The sequence below is a fragment of the Oncorhynchus nerka genome, linkage group LG22 (assembly GCF_034236695.1).
Source record: "Oncorhynchus nerka isolate Pitt River linkage group LG22, Oner_Uvic_2.0, whole genome shotgun sequence".
Lineage (NCBI taxonomy): Eukaryota > Metazoa > Chordata > Actinopteri > Salmoniformes > Salmonidae > Oncorhynchus > Oncorhynchus nerka.
Genome location: NC_088417.1, coordinates 15,146,082 through 15,167,522, shown reverse-complemented (window position 1 = coordinate 15,167,522; position 21,441 = coordinate 15,146,082). Strand labels below are relative to the sequence as shown.

The 21,441-nt window shown below is 39.8% G+C and overlaps 1 protein-coding gene across 1 annotated transcript in view; it reads left to right on the top strand.

The window, feature by feature from the left end:
- The first annotated feature begins 461 nt into the window (after positions 1–461).
- Positions 462–21,441, top strand: part of LOC115104890 (melanoma receptor tyrosine-protein kinase-like) — a 56,742-nt gene continuing 35,762 nt past the window's right edge. Inside the window, exon 1 of the mRNA XM_029626277.2 lies at positions 462–1,076. Coding sequence (XP_029482137.1) covers positions 998–1,076 — 79 coding nt within the window. The 5' untranslated portion in view covers positions 462–997. The remainder of the gene's footprint in view (positions 1,077–21,441) is intronic.

Below are 21,441 nucleotides of genomic sequence, written 5' to 3'. Positions count from 1 at the left end.
GTTAAGGTTAGGGCTACATTTAGGAGTTAAATTGAAGGTTTAAGGTTAGTGTTTGGGTAAGGGTAAGGGTTAGCTAAAAAGGCTATGGTTAGGGGAAGGGTTAGCTAACATGTTAAGTAGTTGCAAAGTAGCTAAAATGTAGTAAGTAGTTGAAAAGGTGCTAAAATTTTAAAGTTGTCCGTGATGAGATTCGAACGCGCAGCCTTTGGGATGCTAGATCTTCACGTTATATCCCATCTCTTAAGTTACCATCTATCTTATGTAACCATACCAAACAGTATCATACTAATTTAAGTGTCCCGGATTTACATTTACTATGTTACATCTAGTCTATGAGACCAGGCTGCAATGAAATACAGAGTTCGTTGACCTGCTCAACAACAGATCTTGTCACTCACCATAGAAGGGCATGTTGTGATAGCCTGAGTCTGCATTTCACATCTGACCACCCGACGACGCACATTTTAAGGAATAAGACGGTGTTTACTGACATTCCATTGTGAGTGAGCTGAAATGTCATAATAACATAATAACAATAACAAACATCTTCAACAAACAAACTGGTGTCTTATACAATAGCTTGCAATAAAGTAGCCTAGTCATACATAGTCTACTTTACAATACGAACATAAACAACCGAAACAACATGTTATTTGAAGGTTTAAATATTTGAGGCAAAGCCTATGACTGTGAAAGGCAATGATTGAAATAACTTTCTACTTACCTGCATTGCTGTCGAACGATCCTCCTTCCGAATGACGTCGAAACACTTGAAAGTTGCTCTGACTGCTATTCTGGAGAAAAAAAAGAGAGGACCCTTCTCCGGGAAAAGAGAGAGTGCCAGCGCAACTAAGTCCCACCCAAACAGGCTACACCTATTACCTCCCCCTGGACGTAAAACGGGGGTAGATACATCACACAAACTTAGTATTGTTCGCCCAAGACTATGGACAAGTTTCTCCTGCAATTTCATTGAATATAACACATTTTGGAAACAATGCGACCTGGAAGTGGAATAGTTATTGCTGCCTTGTTCAGCCTGGGCTGCAGCATGACACTGACAGCGGACAAGAAAGGTAAGTGTGAGACCGACTTTTACACGTATATGCTTGTGGGGAATTTGGTAAAAATGGGAAAATAGTAGGGAATAGTAGGCCAGTCTAGGCTAATTACTTGAACGGAATGATAGACAACTATGAATGACAATTATTCTGGATATACCACAGTATAACATATACATTTTTTAGGAGACACCGACAGCATGTTGCCTAATACTGAAGAAGTTTTACATGATTTCAAAAGCAACTCTCTCTATGGATCAGTAGAAAAAGATACACAGTATTATGTATGTAGGCTGATACACTTAAATAAATTGCACTTAAAACTTTTTAAAATGAATAGTATAGTATAGTATTGACATATGCAAGCTATTTAGCCTACCTTTCTGAACACCTACCTCGTGGCTTCAGATATTTACATAGAGCTCTACAATGTTGTTCCTGTCACTGCATTACTGTCTTAAAGTAATTGTCCAGTGTTTCCAGGTTTTTATTAAATATGACCTATAATTCATAAGAATATGAATAAAATAGTTTTCCTTCCCCCAAAAAATGTCATTAAGTATATTAAAAAGCATGTTTTCTGATGTTGGAATGGTGTGGGCGTATACCGTTATTAAAAATATTAACGCAAGTAGACTGTTGATTGGCCAGCTCGTCCTACTCAGGAGGATGACATCATCCTCTATCAAGAAATAGCAAGCATTTTTAAATAGTCTGTTTGAGATACAAGTTTGAGGTGGGGTTTTTTAATGGTTTTTCTCTCCAATTTATACTTTGGCTACAAATACGAGTATATGATGAGTCAACAACATTATTAGATAACAAAATACGAACTTTTTAGATTTTCACTGGACAGTTAATTTAAGTCTATTTCTAAGCAAAATAATAATTTTCATATTCTGAACAGAAACACAATAAATTAAGCAAAATTTGGACCACACAGTGGTAAAATGCTTCACTCCTTACACATCAAACATTACACCTCAAACTTCAAATTAAAATGCAACAGTCATCTTTATTTATTTTTTACCCAGCGACAAATAGCCTAGCGGTTAAGAGCATTGGGTCAGTAACCAAAAAGTAGACTTAGAGCCGACAAGGTGAAAAATCTGTCGATGAGCCCTTGAGCAAAGCCCTTAACCCTATTTTCTCCTGTAAATCGCTCTGTATAAGAGTGTCTGCTAAATGACTAAAATGTCAATGTAATATGGACATAAGTAACCCACAAGGAGTTGCAAAGCTGCTGTGGGACTGTCCAACCCTCCTCCTTGTCTAAACTGTCTTGGCACATTAGCCAACCCTGGGAAAGAGGAGACAAAATCTGGTACGGTGTTGTGCCAAAGTTTGTCTCCAGTCCAGATGGTGGTGATGACAGACGGCTGTCCCCTATGGAGCAGGGACTGCCCCATGTCCCCCTGGCTCCCCTGTGGACCTCCACTTGCAGTAGGAGACCCTCTAATCTGGCCATAGTGTTAGCTGTCTGTCAAAACACAGCAGATTGTTTGCTAGCAGGTTGTGGATATGTGTGATCTGGTTGGGGTTTTGTTTGGGGGTGTTGGGCAAAAGGCATTTCCATTCTAGCCAAAATGGATGGAACGTGTTAGTATATATTCTATTCTATTTTACATTTCTCAATTTAATGTGCCGTCATACAGAGAGTGTTAAAAAATCACTGGTTAAAAAAAAGCAACATTAGACATATTTAGCAGTCATTTATAAACTGTGATATAGAAGAAAGAGCATGTTCTGCCGGGAATAATTCACAGTTGTGTTTGATGGAAATGTAGGGACTTGGAAATTCTACAATGAGCCATTATAAAGTCTGATTTATTTAATAATCTATTGAGCACCAGGGAAGGAAGATTTTCCTTTTTAGTTACTAAAATGGATTAAAATTGAGCTATATAATTGAGCTATATAATTGAGCTATATAATTGAGCTATATAATGCTGACATGATTTTCTTACATGTTTCTGTAATTAAAAGACCTCTCATCACGAGAGAAAATAATTGAGTTATTGTTCTTTTTTTTGAGTCAGAATAGCTGACGGTTCCTTTTCTTTGTCTGGCCTGACACAACAGCTTCAACAAAAGGTATATCTTGGAAGGACCCTTGCTTAATGCCCACACCCAAATTATCCTGGTTTGTGTGTGTGTGTGTGTGTGCATGCCAATTAGTGTTAATCTTCAGTACATTGTCATAAACTTGACTCCTTAGGAATGTTCCCTCTGTTTCCACTATAACACAGACCTTTAAGAAAACATGTACAGAATTAGCATTGTTAATAATAAGGATCATTGGTACAGTATGTCAGTGTAATTGTGGTCTGTTCTCAATATCTTTTTAGAATTCATTAACTGAGTGATAATAGCAATGTAACAATGTCCTTGATAAAATGAACACAGTTATTTAATGCACGTAAAGAGAATGTGCATAGAGTTGATTGGAAGACCCATCTCAAATTGATGTTAGGAATGTCTTGTTCATATGACACTGGTTCAGTTTATACCAGGGATGCTGAAGTAACATTTGCTGTTGTTTTGATTCAATTAATGTTATTGTTCTCTAAAACTCTTGCCAGACTCTCAATGGCAGCTGTCTGCATTTAATCGTAATTTTATTTTGTCAAGGGGCGTCATGGGTTTTGTTTTGTTACGCCACTCCGTCTGTGGCCTCGAACAGTTTTAAATACAGTCAAAGCAGCCAGCCATACAGAGCTCATCAGACCTAAACACATTAGAATGACAGTCCTGCAAAGCTGTAGTAGGTCTTTAATGAGTCACACAGTCAATGTAACAGCTTTTAATCCATTGACAGAACATCCAGGCAGGTTGCAAACATTCCAGGACTTTAAGAACCCTACGGAGAATAATGTAATGGTGGGGTGTTATGGCTCACCAAAGGTCTCACCTATTGTACAGGGGAAGAGTTCAAACAACACACCAGATATGGCACACAACTGATTTTGAATTATTTTATAGAATGAGAAGGTAAGGTGTAACTCGTTCCGACAGTTTGTGACATAAGTAATTGGGTTTAAAATGGCCTTCATGTGGACATCCTCTATATATCCTGTTTGTATGTCAAGTCTTTGTGTCTGGTTCAGGTGTTCATAAAAACACATACAGTATAAAGTATTTCAGTTTGAAATGCAATGCTAAGACAGTAATCTCTCGCCTTAATTGTGACCTTGCGTGCTTGCGTATCAACAACACAAAGTTATCACAAAACATTTGAACGAAAGCAATCCATTTGAGAAAAATAAACATTTCTTTCTTTCTTCCTCAAGATTAGAAAATCAGTTAAAGGAAAACTCCAAAAGATAGTTTTTGGGTGGAGTTTTCCTTTAAGTTCATCTGCCTCACCTGTTCCAAAAACGTGTGGCGTCATGTTCTGGACTGCATTTCCCTAGGCTCCATTTATGACAGTATTTCTACCCATCAAACTGTGCACTCTAACCCCACCTGGAATGCTTGTAACGCCTCTGTTTCAAATCATGAAAGTATGGGCTCTATTCAATCTGGATTGCTGAAGTGTAATAGAAATGTGAAGGTGTTTTCTGATTGAGCCGAGATATGCGTTTACCGTGAATGCAGTCTCCGCTAAAAAAAACATTGACTTTAATTTTCAATCATGCTGTAACGTTGAACTTCAGTGATACAGACTGAATCGAGGCCTAAGTATCGAAGTACATTGAAAGGAAGTTGTCAAAATTTCAATCAACTTTTGTTTTTTTAAAAGCTCGATGAGTGAAAGATTTTGATTGGTATGAATGTTATTGACATTTTCTTTTACATGTTCTTTAGACCACTATCTAAAGGACACCTAATCAGTTTGACTGGAGGAACCTTAAAAACCTCTTGAGTGTAGGGGGCAGTATTTTGATGTTTGGATGAAAAACATACCCAAATGAAACTGCCTATTTCACAGGCCCAGAATCTAGAATATGCATATCATTGTCAGATTAGGATAGAAAACATTCTAAAGATTCCAAAACTGTCAAAATATTGTCTGTGAGTATAACAGAACTGATATTGCAGACGAAAACCTGAGGAAAATCCAACCAGGAAGTGCCTAAGAGAAACGATTCTCCCTGTTCCATTGCATGCCTATCCTCCATTTAAAGGGATATCAACCAGATTCCTTGTCCTATGGCTTCCACATAGTGTAAACAGTCTTCAGACATAGTTTCAGGCTTTTATTTTGAAAAATGAGCAAGAAAGATCACATCGCGTCATTGGATGGCTGGGTGTCAGCAGCGTTTTGCATGCGCCAACAGAGTGGAGCAGACATTTTCTCTCTCTCTCCTATTGAAGAAGCTACAGTCCGGTTGAAATATTACCGATTATATATTGTAAAAACAACCTGAGGATTAATTATAAAAAACGTTTGACATGTTTCTTCGAACTTTACGGATACTATTTGGAATTTTTGTCTGCTCCGTCGTGACTGCTCGAGCCTGTGGATTTCTGAACATAACGCCCCAACCAAATGGAGATATTTCAGATATAAAAATAATCTTTATGGAACAAAAGGAACATTTATTGTGTAACTGGGCGTCTCGTGAGTGCAAACATCCAAAGATCATCAAAGGTAAGCGATTCATTTTATTGCTCTTCTGACTTTCGTGACCAATCTACTTTGCTGCTAGCTGTTTGTAATGTTTTGTCTGCTGAGAGAGATATCCTTACATAAACGCTTGGTATGCTTTCACTGAATTTTTAAAATTTTAAATCTGTCACGCCAGGTGGATTAACAACAAGCTAAGCTGTGTTTTGCTATATTGCACTTGTGATTTCATGAAAATTCAATATTTTTAGTAATTTAATTTGAATTTGGCGCTCTGCAATTCAGCGGATGTTGACGAAAATGATCCCGCTAACGGGATGGGTGCATCAAGATTAATGCTAGAATCCTTAAACAATAACAAAGCAGCCACCCCACCTCTGTTAACATAAAAAGCTGAGGGATGGCACTGGTGAAATGTAACCACTCTCAAATTAAGACAGAGCTGCAAGGACTGACCATCCATGATATCAAAATCATAGTTTTAACCATGTTTGGATACTATGCAGTGTTTGTTTACATTTACATTGTTTACAACCATTGGAGTAAACAAGCTTATATTTTGAGTTCCCATGGGCTTCGACCATTGAACTGAGCAAATGAACAAATAAGTTATATTCTTCAAGAATCAATATGTATACAGATTATAATTAATTTCTAAGACCCGAGTGGATATAGTAAGATTTTAGCTTTACACCTCCCTCCACAAAGAGTTACAGAAAGAGGTCCCAGATATACGACACTATATGACAGTAAATTGAACAGCATCCAAGCTGGTCAACAAATAACTTAAATATTTGTTTTTCTTCTTCCATGACTTGGCTTTTATTGTTCTAGTGTTGTTTAGCATCGATTTCGATAATCTGCCTAAATACTTCAGTGTCAACAGCATTAGTTCTAATCAGCTATGTCTATGGCACAACAAGGGCACTATCCAGCGTTGGCATTTGGCTCTAGGGTCTTCTCAAGCATACGTTGGCTATTCCCAGAACTACAAGTCCTCTCCAACCCAGAAGCCAAGCTTTCTCATTGCCGTTTTCACAAGACTAAATCGACCTTTTGAGATAAATCACGTAAATCACTATTTACTGGAAATGGATTAGAAATCAATCCAAACACTAACATTTAACATTTGATGCCACATACAATTTCAAGAACAATGTAAATACAGAACTTGTTAGCCATTTAGGCATCATCTGTTATTGAGTGTGTGAACAATGTTTTCAAGCCTGATTATCCAAATGTATCACCCAGGGGGAGGTCACTTGGGAGTGTGTCCACTCTGTAACACTTATCGGTGTTAGTCCAATAGCATTATATCTCACTAATCACAGCTGATCTGTTGGCTGAATTGCAATGGACTTATTTTGCTTGAACATTACTGGACCCGTTATTGAAATAGCTCTGCAGTCTTATTTGGCAAGTAAATGAAGGAAATTAACCAGAGAATTAAAAAAAAAAGTTGTACATTCAGATCAGAACAAAATTATACAATAAAGATGAAATTATGTTTACTGTCAAATGAAGAGTTTTATAATTTAGATTTTAAAAAATGTGTTTTATACCCAACTGAAGAAAAAAAACAAGTGTAAACTCTGCACCTTGTGCAAACACTTCTAGATATATAGGTCTATCTATTTGTACATTAGCAGACAGACATTTTTGTGTTGTCCCCTGCGCTTGATCTCATTATTTTAATTTGGCACATCATCATAAAAGTAATTTATGGGACAGATCATGCTGCATTAGTTTTGTTTGGGAAAATACCACCAATTTCCCAGGAGAAGTACTGTAGGCATTATTAAACCAATGTCTCTGTTTAAAAAGATCATGGGCAGGCTAATATTTAACACATTTGTTGATGTTGTACTTATGTCCAGAAATAACTACAGACATTGGTGTTTTAAAATAGAACAGGAGTGTTCAACCCTCCTCCTGGAGGGCTGCTGGGTCTGCAGGCTTTTCCCCAGTCATGCTTTACACTCTGGAAAGGCTTTTTCCCCAGTCATGCTTTACACTCTGGAAAGGCTTTTTCCCCCAGTCATGCTTTACACTCTGGAAAGGCTTTTTCCCCAGTCATGCTTTACACTCTGGAAAGGCTTTTTCCCCAGTCATGCTTTACACTCTGGAAAGGCTTTTTCCCCAGTCATGCTTTACACTGGAATTTTACAAATCAAGATACGAAGCTGATACTGGTGTGTTAGGACAGGGCTGGAGCAAAAACCTGCCTATCCAGTAGTTCTCCAGGAAGAGTGCTGGCCGCCCCTGGAGTAGAGATTCTCACTTGTCTTGAGTTTCCAGTATACTATCATAAAATTGGTGTTATATAGTTGTTTTCTTCAAATTGCCTGAATCCTGTCAGCGTCAAAACAGGTTTAACTCAAATATACACCCTATACAGTGTGAATGTATGGTCCTTTTTTAGATGGAATATGAATTTTTGAAAACACTTCTGTAGTAACAAATAAACCATTATGCTATCTTATTTAATCTGAAACCTGTTTCTATACATGTATGATCCACCTCCTCGTTAACTGCACATCTCATTTAAAGGAGCCTTAATTTAGTTTTCTAAAAAATGTAGCTGGTACACCTTCCTGTCTTTGTTGGCAACATTTACTGAAAGGGGAACTGCTCAGTGAATAATATTCTTGTCTCTCGCTACATACTCTGTGAGAGACAGGGAGACATCTAAAGCCAGATCTCAAAATCTCCAGTCCAAAGTGTTGTGAAATACTGGCTTGCTGGGGAAAAACAAAAATCCTGTCGCTGAGTTGATTCTTCTTATGTGGTGTTGTTTTCATATGTAAATTATTCAGACCAGTCAGTCATGGTGATTAAATGCGAGACATTCACCTAGAAGAGAACAGATTTTGTGTTCCTATTGAGATAAGAAGCTAAAAAGCCCTTCTATTCGTTAAGAGAGTGATATGCCCCTCTTGCTGTTTCAGCACAGGTGTCAGAAAGCAGATTACAGTTTTTTTGTGAAAGACTCAACTTAGACCCAATTCTTAGAATGAATCTGGATCTAAGATTACTATTGCCTAGTGAACCACACCTTATTTTTCACAAAAGACAGGAAATTAATCCAAAATAAAGTCAGAAGGGAGACAGCACAGTGAGTCTGTGAAAGAGTGAATGCATTTGTGACTTACTGGATGTGTGACAGAGTAAGCTAATATGTTTGAAGATCTAATTCATTATGTTTCCTCAACCCAATTCCCTTCCATTTTACTCATGTTTGTTTCCTCCCATTTAAATCTTCTTTCCTGCTTTGACAAACAAGGCCTGTTTTTTTTATCCTCATTGCCATGTTGAAACATCAGGGTCACCTGCCTCTGCCTCAGTTCAGTGTTGACTTTGACAGATTTCACCTTCCAGTCTTCACTGAAATCAAACATCCCTGAACTGCCATAGCAGGGGTTTGTCAAAGAACATGTATTGTACTTAACAAGTGATAGATGGCTCACTTGACTCCTGTGCTTGATGTGGGAGGAGGAGAAAAACACTTTAGAATTTCTGCTCTAGATCAAAATCAATAACGTTCTTGTGACGCTTGGTGGTGGGCTTCAATGTAAATAACATCCTGTAAATCCTATTGATTTGTCCCCCCCCCCCCCCCCAAAAAAAGGTTTGTTTGACCGATGTTGGACTTACACGAAAGGTGTGTTCTGTATTTTAAAGTGATTTCCCAGGTTGCTAATATACATGTGTCATCAATTGTAGGGTCTGACTAGGGCATAGACACCAAGACTGCAGCTTTGTTATTTTTATACTGATCTGAATGGTTGTGAATTGATGACCCACACTTGAGGTGAGGGATGTGCCAACAAGTGCAAAGTTGCCTTTTCTTGCGGGAAACGACCAATTCATTTGTGTTTATGCATGCATTGTGCATTGGTACAATAGTCATGCAACTTTACAGCATCAGTATTTCGACGTTCATTCACGTTACAGAGGTCATCTGGAATTGGTACATCCATTTTTGGCTTTAGAGGAATGCAGTTAAATGGTAGAGGGACAGGTTATAGATTATGCCTTAAAACTGATTCTTGTAATCAAGTCAAATTAGAGTCACAAGAATATGATTTCTCCTGATTATTTAATTTAGAAAAGTAGTAGCGTGCTATGTAGGCCTATGCATACTAACATGTTAACTTTGGTTTTACTTGGTTGCTTGCCAGGCACTAGCCAGGGCACTTGACTGTTTCTGCATTCAACAACGTTAGCCATATCAATGCCTTGCCAATGCAAGACAACAACTAGTTAGCTAAAGCCAAAACAGACTGGCACCCAAGCTAGCCAAACACACCCCTATAATTCAACAGATGGTAAAACTCTAAAAAGACATTCGGAATTGGTACCACCCTCTATTCTTGCTGATACCACGTTCCCATAGTAGACACAGAGAGAGGGATATATAAAGAAGACCATGGTGAAAGAAAAAAGTGTTAAAGATAAAAACCAAGGGTTGAACGGCCAAACACAGAAAACGGGGTCGACAGCCTTTTGAATGAGGGTAAACAACAGAAAGTCCAAGTTCTCTGGCCTTGACAGGGGAACACAGGGGATAAATCTGTTGGCCAATTAACTGAGCCGTGTGCTGCTACTTCAAATGCAGTCCACTGCCTGCCACTGAGATTTACACGCTTTTCATCTGCGGGCTTTAGGGGAGAAAGAGTTAGATTTTTATCAGTCCACAGCATATTTATATTAGTGCCTCGTGGGATTGTTTATGCAAAATAAAATAAAAAACACATCCTTTCAACACCTTTCATGCACTGTCCACACAGCACCGGACCTGGGTTCTAGTAGTGTAAAAAATATTGAAATACTTTTAGCTGTGCTTGACTGAGCATACCTGGCACAATTGAACCAATGGAATAGTCCCAAAAGTGCCAACACAACCCATCTGGCTCTCAAGGCAGGTTCAAGCAAACATTCAAATGATTTGAAAGATTTTTAGCACTATTTGAACCCAGGTCTGTTGTGCATACTCACTCAGCAGGGTGGTTTCCCCTAACGTTATTGTACCAGAGATAGGCAGGCTATCGGGCCATTCTCCTTAGAAGACCCACCGATTAAACTACAGTAAAAAATAGTGCTGTTGAAAGCGGAATGAAGCAGCCGTCAGTTTGTTGTTTTATAAAGTTTTGAAAGTGTCTGAAAAAGTGTTGTATTGTAAAAGTTTGGTTACTAGCTAGCTACCTTTTGATTTGGATCCTGTGACGCGGTTGGCATCAGTTGCTGGGACTGCTGCTATCTGTCCAGGGATTTGTTGCTGTTTCCATCTTCCCTGTGACCTGCCCTGTCTGGAATTGCAGGGAGTAACAGCATAGCCTACGTTGCTACCATGATAAAGACCAAATCCAATGGGAGTATCGTTGAGGACAGTGGGGTCTCTCTATCACAGGTGAAGGATCTTTTAAACAAACGAAAAGAGTTCTACAAGCAGTTGTTACAGCAATAAGAAAATAGCTTGTTGTGTTGTGTCCAAATACTGGTAGAGTCCACTAATAAAAGAATGGACGACCTGACCAGAGAGGTCCAGGACCTGAAGAACAGTTTGCAGTTCTCCCACGGTCAGAACGATGAGTTTAAACAGGAAAATGGCAAGATGACAACAGTCTGTAAGTCATTGAGTGAGGACATTAGTTCTGTATGTGAATTCACGATAACAATGACAGAGAAATCTGATTATCTTGAGGGACAATCAAGGCGGAACAACATTGTTGTAGATGGAATTGTAGAATCTCCACATGAGACCTGGATGGAGTCTGAGGACAAAGTGAGGGAAATGATATCGGAGAAACTGAAATTGGACCAAAGGAAGATTGACTTGGAGTGCGCCCACAGGACTGGAAAACCCAACACAGGTGACAGACCCAGGCCAATAGTCATCAAGTGATTACTTCATTAGCAAAGTGGGCAAACTGAAGCAGGAATTTCCAACAATGAACAGCCATTGTATTCATGCATAAGAAAAAAATAAGAAAAAAGTTTGAATTTTGTAAAGTTAGTGTGGGACAGGTGGAAAAATTATTGTCATCGATGAATGATGACATACCTCCTGGCATTGACAACATAGTGTAGATGGAAGGCTACTGAGGATGGTAGCTGACTCTATGGCCACTCCTATCTGTTATTTTCTTAATCTGAGAGGAAGGTGTTTGTCCTCAGGCCAAAGTTGTTCCGCTTGCCAAGAGTGGTAAAGCGGCCTTTACTGGTTCTAACAGCAGACCAATCAGTTTGCATGCCAGCTCTTGAAAACTGTTGGAAAAAAATGTTTGACCAAACACAATGCTGTTTCTCTGTGAACAAATTGACAACTGACTTTCAGCATGTTTATAAAGAAGGGTACTCAACATGTACTGCACTGAAACAAATGACTGATGATTGGTTGAAAGAAAAGGATAATAAGAAGATATTATTGACCAAAACCTGTTGAATAAACATGTGTTTTATGGGTTTTCATCCTCTGTGATATTGTGGATTCAGAGCTATGCATCTAATAGAACTCAGAGGGTTTTCTTTCATGGAAGCTTTAATTTAATTTAATGTCAAACATGTAGGGTGTGGTGTACCGCAGGGCCGTCCTCTAGGCCCTATACTTTGTTCTATTTTTACCAATGACATGCCACTGGTATTAAACAAAGCCTGTTTGTCCATGTATGCTGAAGATTCAAACATATACGTGTCAGCATCCACAGCTAATTAAGTCACTGAAACCCTTAACAAGGAGTTGCAGTCAGTTTTGGAATGGGTGGGCAGTAATAAACTGGTCCTGAACATCTCTAAAACTAAGAGCATTGTATTTGATACAAATCATTCCCTAAGTTCTAGACCTCAGCTGAATCTGGTAATGAATGGTGTGGTAGTTGAACAAGTTGAGGAGACTAAATTACTTTGTGTTACCTTAGATTCTAAACTGTCATAGTCAAAACATATAAACTCAGCAAAAAAAGAAATGCCCTTTCACTGTCAACTGCATTTATTTTCAGAAAACTTAACGTGTAAATATTTGTATGAACATGTTTTTTATTTTTTTTATTTTACTAGGCAAGTCAGTTAAGAACAAATTCTTATTTTCAATGATGGCCTAGGAACAGTGGGTTAACTGCCTGTTCAGGGGCAGAACGACAGATTTGTACCTTGTCAGCTCGGGGATTTGAACTTGCAACCTTTCGGTTACTAGTACAACACTGTAACCACTAGGCTACCCTGCAGCTCCATAACAAGATTCAACAACTGAGAAATAAACTGAACAAGTTCCACAGACATGTGACAAACAGAAATGGAATAATATGTCCCTGAACAATAGGGGGGGGCAAAATCAAAAGTAACAGTCGGTATCTGGTGTAGCCACCAGCTGCATTAACTTCTTTGGGATAGGGGGCAGCATTTTCACTTTTGGATGAATAGCGTGCTCAGAGTAAACTGCCTCCTACTCAGTCCCAGATGCTAATATATGCATATTATTATTAGTATTGGATAGGAAACACTCTGAAGTTTCTAAAACTGTTTGAATGATGTCTGAGAGTATAACAGAACTAATATGGCAGGCAAAAACCTGAGAAAAAATCCAAACAGGAAGTGGGCAATCTGAGGTTTGTTGTTTTTAAACTCAGCCCCTATCGAATACACAGTGGGATATGGGTCATTTTGCACTTCCTATGGCTTCCACTAGATGTCAACCTTCCTTACAACGTTGTTTCAGGCTTCTAGTGTGAAGGGGGGCCGGATGAGAGCTGTTTGACTAAGGGGTCTGGCAGCAGCCTCATTCTCAGTCATGCGCATTTCACATGAGAGGTAGCTCTCGTTCCATTGCAGACAATGGAATTCTCCGGTTGGAACATTATTGAACATTTATGATAAAAACATCCTAAAGATTGATTCTATACTTAGTTTGACAAGTTTCTACGACCTGTAATATAACTTTTTGAACTTTTCGTCCGATGTTCGGTTGGACCTGAATGCGTGTTTGGATTTGTTTACCAAACGCCCTAAAAAAAAGAAGCTATTTGGACATAATTGATTAACTTTATGGAACAAATCAAACTTTTATTGTCGAACTGGGATTCCTGGGAGTGCATTCTGATGAAGATCATCAAAGGTAAGTGAATATTTATAATGCTATTTATGACTAATGTTGACTGCGCAACATGGCAGATATTTATTTTTGTTTTGGGCTCTGAGCGCCGTACTCAGATTATGCTTTTTCCGTCAAAATATGACACAGCGGTTGCATTAAGGAAAAGTTTATCTATATTTCCATGTATAAAACATGTATTTTCATCAACATTTATAATGAGTATTTCTGTAAATTCATGTGGCTCTCTGCAAAATCACTGCATGTTTTGGAACTACTGAACATAACACGCCAATCTAAAATGAGATTTTTGGATATAAATATGAACTTTACCGAACAAGACATACATGTATTGCGTAACATGAAGTCCTATGAGTGTCATCTGATGAAGATCATCAAAGGTTAGTGATTCATTATATCCCTATTTGTGCTTTTTGTGACTCCTCTCTTTTGCTGGAAAAATGGCTGGGTTTTTCCGTGAGTTGGTGGTGACCTAACATAATCTTTTGTGGAGCTTTCGGTGTAAAGCATTTTTGAAATCAGACACTGTGGCTGGATTAATGAGAATTTTATCTTTAAAATGGTGCCTAATACTTTTATGTTTGAGATATTCGATTTATGAGATTTCTGTTGATTTGTATTTGGCGCCCGGCATTTTCATTGGCTGTTGGCGAGGGGTTCCCAGACAGGTTAAGTACTGCAGTGCATCTCCTCCTCATGGACTGCACCAGATTTGCCAGTTCTTTTTTTATTTATTATTATTTTATTTCACCTTTATTTAACCAGGTAGGCTAGCTGAGAACAAGTTCTCATTTACAACTGCGACCTGACCTTCTTTCTGTGAGATGTTACCCCACTCTTCCACCAAGGCACTTGCAAGTTTCCGGAAATTTCTGGGGGGAATGGCCCTAGCCCTCACCCTCTGATCCAACAGGTCCCAGACGTGCTCAATGGGATTGAGATCTGGGCTCTTCGCTGGCCATGGCAGAACACTGACATTCCTGTCTTGCAGAAAATCACGCACAGAATGAGCAGTATGGCTGGTGGCATTGTCATGCTGGAGGGTCATGTCAGGATGAGTCTGCAGGAAGGGTACCACATGAGGGAGGAGGATGTCTTCCCTGTAACACACAGCTAAAATGGCGTGAGTTTGCCTGCAATGAAAACAGCTGGAGAAGTAGGAGGGGAAGGTGAGAGCCAAGGACTTTTGCCTGCTCAAGTCCGATGATTCTGTGACACACAGAATTCTGCCCCAGACCATGATTCTGCCCCAGACCGTGACGGACCCTCCACCTCCAAATTGATCCCGCTCCAGAGTACAAGCCTCGGTGTAACGCTCATTCCTTCGACGATAAACGCAAATCCGACCATCACCCCTTTTGAGACAAAACCGTCACTCGTCAGTGAAGAGCACTTTTTTCCAGTCTTGTCTGGTCCAGCGACGGTGGGTTTTGTGCCCATAGGAGATGTTGTTGCCGGTGATGTCTGGTGAGGACCTGCCTTTACAACAGGCCTACAAGCCCTCAGTCCAGCCTCTCTCAGCCTATTGCGGACAGTCTGAGCACTGATGGAGGGATTGTGCATTCCTGGTGTAACTCGAGCAGTTGTTGTTGCCATCCTGTACCTTTCCCGCAGGTGGGATGTTCGGATGTACCGATCCTGTGCAGGTGTTGTTACACGTGGTCTGCCACTGCGAGGATAATCAGCTGTCCGTCCTGTAGCGCTGTCTTAGGCATCACACAGTACGGACATTGCAATTTATTGCCCGGCCACATCTGAAGTCCTCATGCTTCCTTGCAGCATGCCTAAGGCATGCCTATGCCTCACGCAGATGAGCATGGACCCTGGTCATCTTTCTTTTTGTGTTTTTCAGAGTCAGTAGAAAGGCCTCTTTAGTGTCCGAAGTTTTCATAACTGTGACCTTAATTGCCTACCGTATGTAAGTGTTAGTGTCTTAACAACCGTTCCACAGGTTGTTGTTCATGAATTGTTTATAGTTCTTTGAACAAGCATGGGAAACAGTGTTTAAACCCTTTATTTTTTTACGATTTATCTTTCAAAGACAGAGTCCTGAAAAAGGGACATTTCTTTTTTTGCTGAGTTTAGATTCAATGGTTGTAAAGATGGGGACAGGTCTGTCCGTAATAAATTGGTTCTCTGCTTTTTGACACCACACTCCAAAAAGCAAGTCTTGCAGGCCGTAAAGTCCTGTGCCTCAAAGACCTAGTGAAGCTGTAGGACAGAGTGACTGCACTTCTTCTTTTTATAAAAAGCATTCATGTGTTGAAAATTCCAAATAGTTTGCATAGTCAACTTATGCACATCTCTAACACACACACTTACCCCACCAGACATGCCACCAGGGGTCTTCTCATAGTCCCCAAATCCAGAACAAATTCAAGAAAGCTTACAGTATTATATAGACTCCATTCCATCTCATATTGCTCAAATGAACAGCAAACCTGGTTTAAAAAATGTGATAAAGCAACACCTCTCCCCTATTCGACCTAGATATTTTGTGTGTATGTATCCTTTATCTAACTAGGCAAGTCAGTTAAGAACAAATTGTTATTTACAATGACAGCCTACCCCAGACGACACTGGGCCAATTGTGCACTGCCCTATGGGACTCCAAGTCACAGCCAGATGTGATACAGCCTGGACTTGAAACAAGGACTGCAGTGACACCTCTTGCACTGAGATGCAGTGCCTTAGACCGCTGCACCACTCGGGAGCCTGAGTGATATGTAGGCTATGTGTACCATTTTTAAATATATATAGTTCTGCCCTGGAGCTGTTCTTGTCTATAAATGTTCTGTATTATGTAATGTTTCATGTCCTGTGGCTTTCACAATCCTAATAAAATACCAAAAAACCTGACCGGTTACGGTCAGTAACACCCCAAGGACCGGATGTTACTATAACAGGGTTACAAAACAATAATTTTGCAGGAATTGAATGCACCTTAACTGTGTTATTGAGTCAATGAGGGGTGGCTAATGGCTATCATGCACGTTCCTTCGAATAAATGTATAACAGAAATAGAATGGATTCACCTCAGTATCACATACATTTGCATCAGCAATTGCTCCATAACCAGTCATCCAGGTTCACAGTGGAAATGATCAAGCGTCTTTTAAATCTCTCTGTAACCAACCTTGGGAAGGTAAACGCTGATTATGGTGAGCAAGTCATGTATCTGCCCCATTTCTAATGCCCACTCTGTTAAGTCAACATAGCATTTATTGACTCAGATTGGCCTAGACCTACACACTGATGTTATGGTCTGTATGATGTGAAATGATGCAATATCTAGTCATCTATAACTGTAAAAGTGAATGTAGAAACCCATGCCACTAAAGAATGTGAGGGAAACCGCAGGGGAAACGGCTTGTTCAGTCAGATCCTGCTGCTCAGGTATCATTTTTTTAGGTTCAAACATTCAGATAGGCAAGTACATGCACTCAGGCCAGGGTGGAGCATGCTTTTGCTCCAACCAAACAGTCACACAGCTGATTCAGCTAATTCACTTTCTTGAAAACTATTTAACAGATTTGTTGTATCAGGTGTGTTACTGCTTTGACTAGAGCGAAAGCCTGCAGCCATACCGGCCCTCTGCGGATAGGACTATTCCATTGGTCCCATTGCACCAGGCAAGCTCAATCAAGCTCAGCTAAAGTATTTGAAAGATTTGCTTGATTTGAACCCAGGTCGGAATTAAATTCACTCGACACAGATTAGGCCATTATTATTAACGTAATTCGGTGGATGCCGATTAGACCTTCACTAGTGCTGTAAGTCAGTAGGTACACATTTTAGACTCTTAATGTAATTCTTAAGGCAGGCAGTCCAGAGTCGCAGCATGGCAATTGAGGCTATTTTTATTAGATTGCATTAGGGGGATACTGTGGCAGGAGATGGGGTCAAGCTTTCGCTATTATTAAATGAGATAGTTTGGTGCAGTAAGGCAGCCCCAGCCAACTGGGGTGGCAGGTAGCCTAGTAGTTAGAGTGTTGGGCGAGTAACCAAAAGATTACTGGAATCGAATCCCAAACTGACAAAATCAAAATCCGTTGCTCTGCCTGCCCCTGAACAAGGCAGTTAACCAACTGTTCCCCGAAATAATAATTAGTTCTTTAACTGACTTGCCTAGTTAAAAATAAAAAATAAATATTTTTAAAAAGCTGGAGGATATGAGAATAGACTTAACAACGTGGAGCTGAAGGGCAGACTGTATCATACACTATGACCACTGTTACTGTAATAGACAGCCTACTTGCATCTTTAAGTTAGGACCACCAAAGCTATCCAACCACCAGGTTCATGGTACAACACAAGAAGAAGTGTTATCGTCAATGTCCTACTGTCATTCTCTTAGGGCCCGATTCACAGTTGCGATATGCATGTGCTACTCAGACTTATTGTCAATTGGAAGACTTCAGTTAAGATGCCCTTAGCTTGAAACATGCCACAAGTGTGGGCATGTTGTGGTATGTATCAAGTACGGTGGTTGTGTTGTGTCTGTTTATTTGTCTTTCATTTTTGCTTTGTTGTTTGTACTTACATAAAAAATAAAATAAGAGATGTTCAAGATGCCCTTAGCCATTTAGACAGCAGGACTGTGGGCAATTCAGCAAGATGGGACATTTTCAGCAGGAGCAATGAATGAAACAGGAAGGGACATTACTTTCCTTCTTTCTCCTCCCTCCTTCAGCCAGCAGTCTGAGAGACTGTTTAAAGAGACATCAGTGGTGAGTGGGCAGGCCAACCCATTTTCTGTGTGAATTGAATGAGTGTGACTACGTGTTTCTGCAAGAGAGAGTGTCCATCAGTGTCCTCTCACTCCTCCTTCCCCCCATCCCTCCCGCTCTACCATTGCGCAGAGGATACATGGCACAGACTCAGGAAATTCCACACTTCTCTGTGAGGAGGGAGGGGAGAGGCAGGAGCACAGGAGTGGGCAGAGGAGAACTCTGGAGGAGGAGAGAGGTCATCTGTGGACTGTATACGAATGGAAAGTATGACTTATAGTTTGTCTTGGTTCCCACTCTGCTATACCCATAGTAGCACAGAACTTGTATGACAGTCAACTGTTGCTCAGATTTCTATTGAGGCTATTCAAGTAGAAATATATAGACAAATATTTTGCTTCAAATGTTTTGCAGCCTTACATTGCAACATATATTCTCACACAGAGGACTTCTTCTGGCAGTGAATATACAGTCTACAGTCTACACCCCACCTCCCCCCACTCTTCACATTGTATAGTGTTACAAAGTGGGATTCAAACTTTTTTTGTCAATGATCTACACAAAATACCTTGGTCAAAGTGGAAGAAAAAGTATATATTTTTAAAGATAATACACCTAATATACCTTGTTAAGATAAGTATTCACCCCCCTGAGTCAATACATGTTAGAATCACCTTTGGCAGCGATTACAGCTGTGAGTCTTCTTGGCTACATTTCATAAGAGCTTTGCCCACCTTTACTGTGCAATATTTGCCCATTATTATTTTAAAAATTCTTCAAGCTCTGTCAAGGTGTTGGGAATCAGGCCTAGACAACAATTTCCAGGTCTTGCCATAGATTTTCACGCAGATTTAAACTGCCTTGTTGCGTACTGTACATATGCATATTTTGGAATATTTTGTTGATCCATCCTCAGCTTTCTTTGCTCTTAGTGAGACTCTCATCTGTTTTTCAACAGGACAATGATCCAAAACACACTTCCAGGCTGTGTAAGGAGAGTGATGGAGTGCTGCATCAGATGACCTGGCCTCCACAATCACCCGACCTCAACCCAATTGAGATGGTTTGGGATGAGTTGGACCGCAGAGTGAAGAAAAAGCAGCCAAAAAGTGCTCAACGTGTGGGAACTCCTTCAAGACTATTGGAAAAGCATTCCTCATGAAGCTGGTTGAGAGATTGCTAAGAGTGTACAAAGCTGTCATCAAGGCATAGGGTGGCTACTTTGAAGAACATAAAATATAAAATATATTTTGATTTGTTTAACACTTTTTTGGTTACTACATGAATCCATGTGTTTTTTCATAGTTTTGATGTCTTCACTATAATTCTACAATGTAGAAAATAGTAAAAAATAAAGAAGAAAAAACTTGAATGAGTAGGTGTGTCCAAACTTTTGACTGGTACTGTATACACTTTTAAAGTATTTTGTGTAGATCAATGACCAAAAATTACAATTAAATCTATTTCAATCCCACTTTTTAACGCACCAAATGTTAAAACAGTTCAAGGGGGTGTAGATATTCTGTAGGCACTGTATGTGATGGGTCCCATAGCACTTGGACAGAAGGAAACTTGCTCACTCTCGAAACTATTCTAGTGTCTAATTTGGCCTTTCAGAGTCATCCAGCTGTACCCTGTAACATATCATATTTGGAAATTGAATATAAACTTTAGTTCTATATTTCCAGCTAAGACAAATGAACTGCAATGCCTCATACAGCAAACATTGAACTTGCAATGTCAGCTAAATAAACTCGTACGGTGAGTGTACAGAAGAAATAAAACGATTGAGATTGCAAAATCTCTCTCACATAGACCCCACCCAGTACAACACACACAGGAACTTCTTCCTATGCAGTCTGGCATGGCCTTGCAGTGGAGGCTTTCCAAGTCAAACAATCAACTAAAACCTGTTCTTCAGAAACAAAGCAGGAGGATCATAGAGAGCTAAACCAGAGAGGATAGCACGCTTTACATCACTGGAATCCAAAGTTATATTAGCAGTCTAATTTATCTTCTCATGCCCCATCTCTTTCACTTAAGGTTTTTAACGAATTGCTCTAATAGTCTACTGTGAACTACAGTCATTGAAAAAAATAGCCCTTGCACACCTACTTTGTGCATGTTTGAAAAAGAAGAAACCAGCATACTGGTGTTCTTGAATACTTCACAATTTGATTCAAATATGAGCATATAAGATCGCCAGTGTGCTACGAGCAGCAGCAGAGTGCAGGGGACAGTTTTTGAGGATGAGTTCAACACATTGGTGTGATTGAAGGAGTGGGAAGGGAGGATGAGTTCAGTGGTGTAAACTACTTAAGTACAAATACTTTACAGTACTACTTAAGTAGTTTTTTGGGGGAGTCTGTACTTTACATGACTATTTATATTTTACTTCACTACATTCCGAATGAAGATAATGTACTTTTTATTCCATACATTTTCCCCGACACCCAAAAGTACTCGTTACATTTTGAATGCTTAAAATGGTCCAATTCACACACTTATCAAGAGAACATCCCTGTCATCTCTACTACCTCTGATCTGGTGGACTCACTAAACACAAATGCTTTGGGGAATGGATAGTAGGGGAACGGATACTGGAACAGTAGGGGAATGGATACTGGAACAGTAGGGGAATGGATACTGGACAGTAGGGGAATGGATACTGGAACAGTAGGGGAATGGATACTGGAACAGTAAGGGGAGGGATACTGGACCAGTAAGGGTGTGGAATACTGGAACAGTAGCGGGAGGGATACTGGAACAGTAGGGGAATGGATACTGGAACAGTAGAGGGAGGAATACTGGAACAGTAGGGGAATGGATACTGGAACAGTATAGGGAGGGGTACTGGAAAGGTATAGGGAGGGATACTGGACCAGTAGGAGGGAGGGATATTGGAACAGTAGGGGAGGGATACTGGAACAGTAGGGGATACTGGAACAGTATGGGATACTGGAACAGTAGGGG